The sequence below is a fragment of the Chelonoidis abingdonii genome, chromosome 17 (genome assembly GCF_003597395.2).
Source record: "Chelonoidis abingdonii isolate Lonesome George chromosome 17, CheloAbing_2.0, whole genome shotgun sequence".
In the NCBI taxonomy this organism is placed as follows: Eukaryota; Metazoa; Chordata; order Testudines; family Testudinidae; genus Chelonoidis; species Chelonoidis abingdonii.
Window position 1 is genome coordinate 40,732,628 of NC_133785.1, and position 11,663 is coordinate 40,744,290.

General features: G+C 68.6%; 1 protein-coding gene across 1 annotated transcript in view; it reads right to left on the reverse strand.

The window, feature by feature from the left end:
• LAMB2 (laminin subunit beta 2) overlaps positions 1-11,663 on the reverse strand; it is a 133,804-nt gene that overhangs the window by 82,854 nt on the left and 39,287 nt on the right. The window contains 4 exon segments of the mRNA XM_075073333.1: positions 730-877; positions 4,523-4,800; positions 8,699-8,820; positions 10,455-10,613. Coding sequence (XP_074929434.1) covers positions 730-877; positions 4,523-4,800; positions 8,699-8,820; positions 10,455-10,613 — 707 coding nt within the window.

Here is an 11,663-nt window from a genome sequence, read left to right on the forward strand (position 1 = left end):
TGCTAAGGCTCAGAGAGGTGCGGCCCCAGGAGGAGGAGGGGCCTGACCCCGAAAGAGAGTGGACCCCCGAGAAGGGCTGTCGCACTGAAAGAGGCACCCACCACGGACCGCACAGGGCCAAGAGGGGGCCCAATCTGTGAGTCCGTGACACCCTGTCCTGGGCAGTGGGCTTTCCCCATCTCCTATCCTCCACTGCGGACGGGTCTGGCGGCTGGGACAGCTGGGCGGAGAGGTAAGGGAGTCCACATCCCTCTGGGGCCTTGGAGTCCCTATTGTCTTCCCCATGCCCCGCACCCCACCCCTCTGGCCCAGCCCGGATCCCCCTCCTGCACCCCAAACCTCTCATCCCTGGCCCCACCCCCCTGCCCCAGCCCAGTGAAAGTGAGTGAGGGTGTGGGAGAGGGAGCAATGAGAAGGGAATAGTGAGCGGGGGTGGCCTCAGAAGGGGCGGCCAGGGCAAGGTGTTTGCTCGGTTTTGTGTGGCTAGAAAGTTGGCAGCCCCACAAGGCAGCTGCAGCTCCAGCCCAGCAGAGAACGGGGCCCGGCCTTGGGGAGGGCTGCAGTCGCAGGCAGCTCAGGGCACGGTCCTTTGGCCTCTCCTTGGCTCAGGAACATCCCCCCAGGGGAGCACACGCTGGGGTGAATGGGGAGACGTCCCTAGGGCGGGCAGCGCCATGGCAGTCACCCATGGCTGGTGATCCCAGGGCAGACAGACACACACACAGGTACTCACGACTGCAGCCGGAGGGCCCAAAGCCATAGGTGCCTGGAGCACACTGGTCACAGCGCCGGCCGATCACGTGGGGTTTGCACGTGCACTGCCCACCCACTGGCTGACACATGCTGCTGGTAGAGCCTTGGGGGTCGCACTGGCAGGCTGGGGAGGGAGGGGGATTAGTGGTGCTCATGGGGAAACTGAGGCACGAGGTGGGGCCTCCCCCTTGGCACACACAGGACTAGAACTCAGGAGCTCAAGGAGGAGCATTAGCTGCCATTTGCCCCACTCCAGCAAGAGCTGCCCCCCAGAGTCCCAGCCCAGGGAGCCCGCCCCCCTCCCAGAGCCCACCCAGTGTCAGTGGTGCGGGAATAGTTTTTGGAGAGGGGGTGCTGAGCTGCACCCTCTTACCCCTGTCTGTGCCCCTCACCGCCCCCTAAACCTGGGGCCGGGAGCAGGGCCGTGGCTCCAGGAGAGGGAGATGCAGACAAGGGTAAGGCAGCAGAGGCTGGGTGCACAGTTAGGGGTGGATGTGGAGCCCTGGTGTGGGGCTGGCCACCGGGATCCAGCATGCAGGGCCGGTGGCCGGGACCATGGGGCCGGAAGCAGAGCCCCCGGGCAGCAGGGGCCAATGGCCAGGACAGCGGGACAAAACCTGGGGGTCCTGCAGCATCCCCTGCATCCCTACCTCCCACACCTATGCCCAGTGCCCCTCCCCCGACCAACACTCTCCCAGTGCCCCTCCCCCCCAGCCAGCACTCACCCAGTGCCCCTCTCTCCCCCCCAGCCAGCACTCACCCAGTGCCCCTCTCTCCCCCCCAGCCAGCACTCACCCAGTGCCCCTCTCTCCCCCCCAGCCAGCACTCACCCAGTGCCCCTCTCTCCCCCCCAGCCAGCACTCACCCAGTGCCCCTCTCTCCCCCCCAGCCAGCACTCACCCAGTGCCCCTCTCTCCCCCCCAGCCAGCACTCACCCAGTGCCCCTCTCTCCCCCCCAGCCAGCACTCACCCAGTGCCCCTCTCTCCCCCCCAGCCAGCACTCACCCAGTGCCCCTCTCTCCCCCCCAGCCAGCACTCACCCAGTGCCCCTCTCTCCCCCCCAGCCAGCACTCACCCAGTGCCCCTCTCTCCCCCCCAGCCAGCACTCACCCAGTGCCCCTCTCTCCCCCCCAGCCAGCACTCACCCAGTGCCCCTCTCTCCCCCCCAGCCAGCACTCACCCAGTGCCCCTCTCTCCCCCCCAGCCAGCACTCACCCAGTGCCCCTCTCTCCCCCCCAGCCAGCACTCACCCAGTGCCCCTCTCTCCCCCCCAGCCAGCACTCACCCAGTGCCCCTCTCTCCCCCCCAGCCAGCACTCACCCAGTGCCCCTCTCTCCCCCCCAGCCAGCACTCACCCAGTGCCCCTCTCTCCCCCCCAGCCAGCACTCACCCAGTGCCCCTCTCTCCCCCCCAGCCAGCACTCACCCAGTGCCCCTCTCTCCCCCCCAGCCAGCACTCACCCAGTGCCCCTCTCTCCCCCCCAGCCAGCACTCACCCAGTGCCCCTCTCTCCCCCCCAGCCAGCACTCACCCAGTGCCCCTCTCTCCCCCCCAGCCAGCACTCACCCAGTGCCCCTCTCTCCCCCCCAGCCAGCACTCACCCAGTGCCCCTCTCTCCCCCCCAGCCAGCACTCACCCAGTGCCCCTCTCTCCCCCCCAGCCAGCACTCACCCAGTGCCCCTCTCTCCCCCCCAGCCAGCACTCACCCAGTGCCCCTCTCTCCCCCCCAGCCAGCACTCACCCAGTGCCCCTCTCTCCCCCCCAGCCAGCACTCACCCAGTGCCCCTCTCTCCCCCCCAGCCAGCACTCACCCAGTGCCCCTCTCTCCCCCCCAGCCAGCACTCACCCAGTGCCCCTCTCTCCCCCCCAGCCAGCACTCACCCAGTGCCCCTCTCTCCCCCCCAGCCAGCACTCACCCAGTGCCCCTCTCTCCCCCCCAGCCAGCACTCACCCAGTGCCCCTCTCTCCCCCCCAGCCAGCACTCACCCAGTGCCCCTCTCTCCCCCCCAGCCAGCACTCACCCAGTGCCCCTCTCTCCCCCCCAGCCAGCACTCACCCAGTGCCCCTCTCTCCCCCCCAGCCAGCACTCACCCAGTGCCCCTCTCTCCCCCCCAGCCAGCACTCACCCAGTGCCCCTCTCTCCCCCCCAGCCAGCACTCACCCAGTGCCCCTCTCTCCCCCCCAGCCAGCACTCACCCAGTGCCCCTCTCTCCCCCCCAGCCAGCACTCACCCAGTGCCCCTCTCTCCCCCCCAGCCAGCACTCACCCAGTGCCCCTCTCTCCCCCCCAGCCAGCACTCACCCAGTGCCCCTCTCTCCCCCCCAGCCAGCACTCACCCAGTGCCCCTCTCTCCCCCCCAGCCAGCACTCACCCAGTGCCCCTCTCTCCCCCCCAGCCAGCACTCACCCAGTGCCCCTCTCTCCCCCCCAGCCAGCACTCACCCAGTGCCCCTCTCTCCCCCCCAGCCAGCACTCACCCAGTGCCCCTCTCTCCCCCCCAGCCAGCACTCACCCAGTGCCCCTCTCTCCCCCCCAGCCAGCACTCACCCAGTGCCCCTCTCTCCCCCCCAGCCAGCACTCACCCAGTGCCCCTCTCTCCCCCCCAGCCAGCACTCACCCAGTGCCCCTCTCTCCCCCCCAGCCAGCACTCACCCAGTGCCCCTCTCTCCCCCCCAGCCAGCACTCACCCAGTGCCCCTCTCTCCCCCCCAGCCAGCACTCACCCAGTGCCCCTCTCTCCCCCCCAGCCAGCACTCACCCAGTGCCCCTCTCTCCCCCCCAGCCAGCACTCACCCAGTGCCCCTCTCTCCCCCCCAGCCAGCACTCACCCAGTGCCCCTCTCTCCCCCCCAGCCAGCACTCACCCAGTGCCCCTCTCTCCCCCCCAGCCAGCACTCACCCAGTGCCCCTCTCTCCCCCCCAGCCAGCACTCACCCAGTGCCCCTCTCTCCCCCCCAGCCAGCACTCACCCAGTGCCCCTCTCTCCCCCCCAGCCAGCACTCACCCAGTGCCCCTCTCTCCCCCCCAGCCAGCACTCACCCAGTGCCCCTCTCTCCCCCCCAGCCAGCACTCACCCAGTGCCCCTCTCTCCCCCCCAGCCAGCACTCACCCAGTGCCCCTCTCTCCCCCCCAGCCAGCACTCACCCAGTGCCCCTCTCTCCCCCCCAGCCAGCACTCACCCAGTGCCCCTCTCTCCCCCCCAGCCAGCACTCACCCAGTGCCCCTCTCTCCCCCCCAGCCAGCACTCACCCAGTGCCCCTCTCTCCCCCCCAGCCAGCACTCACCCAGTGCCCCTCTCTCCCCCCCAGCCAGCACTCACCCAGTGCCCCTCTCTCCCCCCCAGCCAGCACTCACCCAGTGCCCCTCTCTCCCCCCCAGCCAGCACTCACCCAGTGCCCCTCTCTCCCCCCCAGCCAGCACTCACCCAGTGCCCCTCTCTCCCCCCCAGCCAGCACTCACCCAGTGCCCCTCTCTCCCCCCCAGCCAGCACTCACCCAGTGCCCCTCTCTCCCCCCCAGCCAGCACTCACCCAGTGCCCCTCTCTCCCCCCCAGCCAGCACTCACCCAGTGCCCCTCTCTCCCCCCCAGCCAGCACTCACCCAGTGCCCCTCTCTCCCCCCCAGCCAGCACTCACCCAGTGCCCCTCTCTCCCCCCCAGCCAGCACTCACCCAGTGCCCCTCTCTCCCCCCCAGCCAGCACTCACCCAGTGCCCCTCTCTCCCCCCCAGCCAGCACTCACCCAGTGCCCCTCTCCCCCCCCGGGCAGCACTCACCCAGGGCCCCATCGTGCAGCAAGGCCGAGATGCTGCAGAGCAGGCGGGCACACATCTCGGCCAGCGCTGGCATGGTCGCCATGCGGAACGCCTCCTGGCACAGGTAGCGCTCCAGCTCCTTGCGGTGCTGCACCGCTGCCGGGTTGTGGCCTTGGAAAGCCGGCAGCTCCAGCACTCGCGGCAGAAGAACGAGCTGGGAAGGCAGAAGCATGAGTGCAAACATGGGGCCCAGCCTGTGGGGCACGGGCTGGGCAGGGGATGCAGTGGGAGGCAGCAGGCTGGGCCACATCAGGAATGTGGGGGGCAGGGAACAGGACAGGCTGGGCTAGACAGGCTGCACTGGGGGAGTAGGGACACTGGACAGGCTTCATAGGGTGGGGGGGCACTGGACAGGCTGCACTGGGAGAGCAGGGGGGCACTGGGCAGGCTGCACTGGGGTAGTGGGGGGCACTGGACAGGCTGCACAGTAGGAGCAGGAGGGCACTGGACAGGCTGCACGGGGGAGCGGGGGGCACTGGACAGGCTGCACTGAGGAAGCGGGGAGGCACTGGATAGGTTGCACAGAGGAGCAGGGGGCACTGGACAGGCTGCACGGGGGAGCAGGGGGGCACTGGACAGGCTACACTAGGGGGGTGGGGGGCACTGGACAGGCTGCACGCGGGAGCAGGAGGGCACTGGACAGGCTACAGGGGGGAGCGGGGGGCACTGGATAGGCTGCACGGAGGAGCAGGGGGCACTGGACAGGCTGCACTGGGGGAGTGAGGGGCACTGGACAGGCTGCATGGAGGAGCGGGGGGGCACTGGACAGGCTACACGGGGGAGCAGGGCGCACTGGACAGGCTGCAAGGGGGAGCGGGGGGCACTGGACAGGCTGCACAGGGGAGCGGGGGGGACTGGACAGGCTACACGGGGGAGCGGGGGGGCACTGGACAGGCTGCATGGGGGAGCAGGGGGCACTGGACAGGCTGCACTGGGGGAGTGGAGCACTGGCTGGCTGGCTGAGAGTTATGTTTGACTGCGGAGTTGGGGTACAGGGCATGGCCAGGCCATGCCAGGTGCAGAAGGGGCTGAATGGATGGGCAAGTGCAGTGGGGCAGGTTGTGCTGTGGGCACATGGGCCTGGTAGGACAAGGTGTCGGCTGGGCAGGGCCAGGCGGGGGTGCAGTAGGGCTGGTGTTTGGGGCCAGGCACATTTTGGTGTGGGCACTGGGGAATGAGAGCCAGAGGCAGAAGTGGCACCCAGCAGTCCCGGAGCAGCCCCTGGGGCCCTCCCCACCTCGGCACACCATGGTGCTGCCAAGCGAGCGGCGCGGTACCTGTGGGCGCCTGCCAGTGTGGTGTGGTGGCAATGCCTGGGTGGTGGGAATAAGCGTGTGTGACTTGTGGGGGCTGCTCCAGCTGCCTGCAGGGATGCTATGGCCGCCCCTTCGTAACCTGAGACACAGGAGGGGGATGTGACCAAGTGCTTCTTGGCCCGGGGAAGCGAAGTGAGACAAAGGCCGGAGGAGGAGCAACGGGCTGGGCAGGGGCCAGGCAGCTGGAAGGAGTCAGTTTGGGCTGGCTTGGGGTGCAGGGGGTGGGGCAGAGCCCTGGCTCTGGGCTCCCCACCCCGCAAGATGGATTTGGCTGAAAGTCCCTGATTTCTGTGCTAACGAGCTCTACCCTCCGCCTCCGCGGTGATCCTGTCGACTGATAAACCTGCTGTTTCCCCGCCTGGCTGAGAGTCCCATCTGCCTGTGGAGTGGGGGGGCACGGCCCTGTGGCTGCCCCAGGATCCCACCCAGGCGACTCGCTGCGGGAAGCGCACGGAGGGGCAGGGGATGCTGCTTGCTCTGAGCTCAGCCCCAGGAAGGTGGAAGCTGTGGCGCTTCTGCTGGGACTGTCTCTCGACATGGAGGCCCACAGCCTGCTGGCTCACTAGGGACAGAGCCACATCCGCTCCCGGAGGCCGGGCAGGGCCAAGCAGCGAGCCACACACGCTTCGTAGGGAGCTGAGCCAGCAGCGGCGGCCCTGGGCAGAGAGCATCGGCCAAGGCTCGCGGCAAGGCAGCATCGCCCAGGGCCCACAAAGGCAAGAAGCACAGCGCACATGGCGGCAACATGCGTAGGGCAGAGCAGACGCCGAGGACCCCGGGCAGAGCCAAGATCACCGCCCACGCTACTAGGGCGCATGCCAACACGCCCTGGGCTCCAACAGGTGCTCGTGGAAAGGTGACTCAGGCCAGCCAGGAACAGCAGTTCCCTGCACACCGACTGGCCTGTGCCCCGCTCAGCGGAGCGCCAGGGCACTGACGCTGCTGGAAGGACACAGCCGCGCTGGCGAAGCAGTGAAGGCATAGCAGGCCTGCATCTCGCTCCCTGCCAGCACAGAGACAGCTGGCCCAAGCTGCCAGGGGCAAAGCGGGTGTAGGGCACCGGAGAGCCATGCGGGAGTCGGGCCGGAAGGCCCCCCCTGTGCAGCCGGGGGGAGGGGAGGCGACGAAGAGCGCTCATCGCCGGCCCCGCGGAGTCGAGAGGAGGAAGTGCAGCCGGGCGCGGTCCATTGCCCGCTGGAGCTGATGGCGACCTCGTACTGGTGTCCTGGGCGAAGCAGAAAGCCGGGACAGGCAGGGTACCTGGGCAGGAAGGCGACGGTGGGGGGGGCTCGATGGGAACAGTGGGGGCTGTGACACAGGGGGCGTCGGAGCTCAGCCGGCATGGACAGGACGGGGTGGGGGAGCCCAGCCCAGCAATGGACGCCCCAGGGGCGGGTGGAGCCCCAGCCCAGCGTGGACAAGGACCGGGAGGGGAGGTGAGCCAGCCAGGATGGAAAACCCGGGTTAGCCAGCCCAGCGTGGGACAGGATCCGGGGGTGAGGGCGAGAGCCCAGCAGCAGGCAAGGCTGGGTTGGCTGGGTGACCAGCATGTGGACAGACCGGGGTGGGACCAGCCCAGTGTGGACGAAACCGGCGGGTGAGCCAGCGCCAAGCGTGACAGGCAACGGGGTGTGGGTGAGCCAGCCGGTGGACTGAGGCCAGCGGGCATGGAGGGTGAGCGCGCCAAGGCAGCACAGGCCGGGAGCGGTGTGAGCCAGCCCATGGGGCACAAGACCCGGGGGGTACCCCAGTGTGGACAAGACCGGGGGTGTGAGCACCCAGAGCACAGGGAACCGATGGGGGGGGGAGCCCAGCACGAGCGTGGACAAGCCCGAGGCGGGAATGGAGGGTGAGCCCAGCCAGAGCACAGGAATATGCAGCCCGGGGGGGGTGTGAGCCCACCAGGGTGGGACAGGGAGCCGGGGAGGGGGTGTGAGCCCAGCCAGCGGGGACAGACCCGGGGGTAGGGGGTGACACACCACGGGACAGGGCACGAGGCGGGGGGAAGCGCGGCAAGCCCAGCCCACATGGCATCAGGGCCGGGGGCGGGGGTGAGCCGAGCCAGGCGGACATAGCCGAGCTGGGTGGAGGGGAGCCCAGCCGCAGTGGGACAAAAGGAAACCTGGGGGTAAGGGTAGCCCAGCCCAGCAGGGACAGGGGCCCGGGGGGGTGAAGCCCAGCAAACAGGGGACAGGACCCGGGGGTAGAGGTGAGCCCAGCCCAGCGTGGGACAGGGCCCGGGGCGGGGGGTGAGCCCAGCCCAGTGTGGGACAGGACCCGGGGGTAGGGGTGAGCCCAGCCCAGTGTGGGACAGGACCCGGGGGTAGAGGTGAGCCCAGCCCAGCGTGGGACAGGGCCCGGGGGTAGGGGTGAGCCCAGCCCAGCGTGGGACAGGGCCCAAGGGTGGGGGTCAGGGGGGTGAACCCAGCCCAGCGTGGGGCAGAGCCCGGGGGGCGGGGGGGTGAACCCAGCCCAGCGTGGGACAGGACCCAAGGGTGGGGGTCGGGGGGGTGAACCCAGCCCAGCGTGGGGCAGGGCCCAAGGGTGGGGGTCGGGGGGGTGAACCCAGCCCAGCATGGGACAGGACCCAAGGAGTGGGGGGCAGGGGGAGTGACCTCAGCCCAGCACGGGACAGTTTGCCAGGCAGGGGGTCAGCTGGCACGGGCTGGGCTGCGCAGGGCATGGCTGGGGTCCCGGCGGTGTGCCCCCTTGGCGTGCTGGCTCCTAGCCCGGGCAGCAGCGGGTGAAGAACGCATGGCGACATTGGCCCGAGCAGCCTGGCAGCGAGGGTCCCCAGCCAGGAGCCCCCGTCGGCTCTCACCTCTGGGTGTGCGGCAGGTTCTCCTGGTACCTCTGCTCTGAGGGCAGCACGTTCGCGCAGCGAGGGCTCGTGGGCAACGCCTGGGCACTGACGCTGACGCTGGCCTCCCAGTCCTCTGTGGACTGCAGGGAGAGGGGTTAGGGGGCGCCCCCCAGCTGGGTCCCTGAGGGCGGCAGCCTACGGCCCTATGGAGGGAGTGGGGCACTGCCAGGGGACGGGCCCCTTCTGCTCCTGGGCAGGCTGATGTGGGGGGCAGGTGCTGGCAGTGGAAGGAGCCCTGGGCTGGGAGATGAACGGAGTGTTCCTCGGGGCAGGCTGCTCCCGGCGTGGGCCCCTTGCCCAGGGCAGCCGAGCTGGGCGCTGAATGTGCCCTCGGGGCGGGGCCCCACACGCTGGGGAGCCCCTCCCCCAGCAGCTAGGCCTGCCAGGTGCCCAGTGTTTGACCGGAAAGTCTGGTTGAAAAGGGGACCTGGCCGTGCTCGGTCAGAGGTACTGACTGGACCCCCGAAGTCCAGTCACCGTGGGCGGAGAGAGGTGCCAGCTCATTAACCCGCGGGCACCAGCCCCTGCTCAGCCAGGGTCGCCCCCTATGCGGGCAGCAGCAGTTCCCCCCCCCCCCGCCCCCTGGAGCAGGGAGCCCACTGCAGGGGCAGGGGGGGGAGATGGAGACATCCAGCAAGTGACAGGGTGGGGCCTTGGGGGAAGTAAGCAGAAAAGGGGCAGAGCCGGGGAGAGGTGGGCAGGGAGTGGCTGGGAGTTTGGTACCAGCAATTTGAACAGGCGGCACCCAGGCCAGTTCCCCCTCCCCCCACCAGCCCCACATGCCAGGGAGCCCAGTGCCCAGCCACCCCTCCCCATCACCAGCCCCAGCCCAGTCCCCCCGCCCCCCCAGCCCAACACCAGGGGAGCCTGGCGCCCAGCCCCCCCTCCCCCATCAGCCCCACACACCAGGGGAGTCCAGTGCCAGCCCCCCTCCCCCATCACCCCCACACACCAGGGAGCCCGGTGCCCGGCCCTCCCCAGCCCACACACCAGGGGAGCCCGGCGCCCAGCCCCCCCCCATCAGCCCAGGCCATCCCCCACCAGTCCCACACTCCAGGGAGCCCGCCCCCAGACCCCCCTCCCCCACCAGCCCCACACACCAGGGAGCCCAGCGCCAGGCCCCCTCCCCCATCAGCCCCACACACCGGGGAGCCTGGCACACAGCCCCTCCCCCACCAGCCCCACACACCAGGGGAGCCCGGCACCGGCCCCATCAGCCCCACCACAGGGGAGCCCAGCACCCAGCCTCCCCTCCCCCACCCCACACACCAGGGGAGCCCGGCGCCCAGTCCCCCCTCCCCCATCAGCCCCACACACCAGGGGAGCCCGGCGCCCAGTTCCCCCTCCCCCATCAGCTCCACACACCAGGGGAGCCCGGCACCCAGTCCCCCCTCCCCCATCAGCCCCACACACCAGGGGAGCCTGGCGCCCAGCCCCCCCTCCCCCACCAGCCCCACACACCAGGGGAGCCCGGCACCCGGCCCCCCCATCAGCCCCACACACCAGGGGAGCCCGGCCCCTGGCCCCCCCATCAGCCCCACACACCAGGGGAGCCCAGCGCCCGGGCCCCCCATCAGCCCCACACACCTGGGGAGCCCGACGCCCAGTCCCCCCTCCCCCATCAGCCCCACGTGCCCTGCAGGAGCCCGGCCGTCCCCTCCCCTGCTAGTATCCCGCCCCGGGGCAGCCTGGTGCCCCTCCATGCCCCGCACACCTCGGGCTCGTAGCGGATCAGGATGTCGTACTCCATGGCGTAGGGGATGTTGCTGATATGGAAGGACAGGCCGGCCCCATCCCGCACGCGGGCGAAGCCGGGCCCTGTCCATGTGATCATGTGACCTGCGTGCTCCCGGGACACCACCTCCACGTCGGGCTGGAGGGCAGAAACCTGGGTTAGTGACCTGCCCCTCCACTGCTGCCCTTTGCCCTCACCTCGCCAAGTCCTTTCCCCCCGCTACTCTCAGCCCATCCTTGTCCCCACCCGTCCACCACTGCCCCGTGTCCTCACCTGCCCCCACCTCGCCCAATCCCTGCACCCCACTACCCTCAGCCCATCCCTACTCCCACTCCTGCTCCCTGCTATCCTCCCTTGTGTGACAAAATGGGAACTTTTTGAAGTGCTTTGTATTAGCCTTTGTGTGCCTCAGTTTCCCCGTACACCCTGCACTGCTGACCAGTGGTGGAAGGATTTCAGCAGACACTACCGTGCGCAGCTACAGCACAGCTTCACGGGACTCTCCCCTCGCTTTACTAGCCCCTCTCCCCAAGGGGTGGGCACGGTGGTCAGGGAACAACCCCCCATGGGCCTAGTGCTGTCCTTTGAGGGAGGAGTGGTCCCTGTGCAGTGGTCAGGGCTCTGCCTCCATGGGAATTCTGTCCATCCTTGCCTCAGTTTCCCCTAGGTGCTGCAGTGTTGGGGAGGGGAAAGGCCTGGGTGCTCTCTGGTGGCAGGGCTCCTTGCCGCCTGGCCTAGGGCCCTGGACCTGGGCAGTTTTTGAGAAGATAATGGCAGTCCCAGTCACTGGGACTTTGGAACCCAGCAACCAGGGAGTGTGGATGCCACGCCGGAGGACCCAGCCATGACTGCCCAGCTGGGAACAGAGCGGGGTGGGCAGGGGGGTTAAGCACTGGCTGTGGGAAGTGTGTAGAACTGATAAATGAAATTGTTTTTAATTGTTCACTTTATTAATGTAACTTCTGTTCACCATCCACTACACTTGTCTATATTGTAACTTCTGTTCACCGTTTGCTACACTGTAATTCAAACCGCATTTTAAAACACTCACTCCATTTTGTAAAAGCTTCCTCCAACCTTCATTCTCGCAAACCCTGCTGTAATCTTATTAGTTTAGTTTAGCTGTGTGACTGAGGCATGTATGGATGATGGAATCAACCTCCAGCCCCAGCCTGTCCTGATGAAATA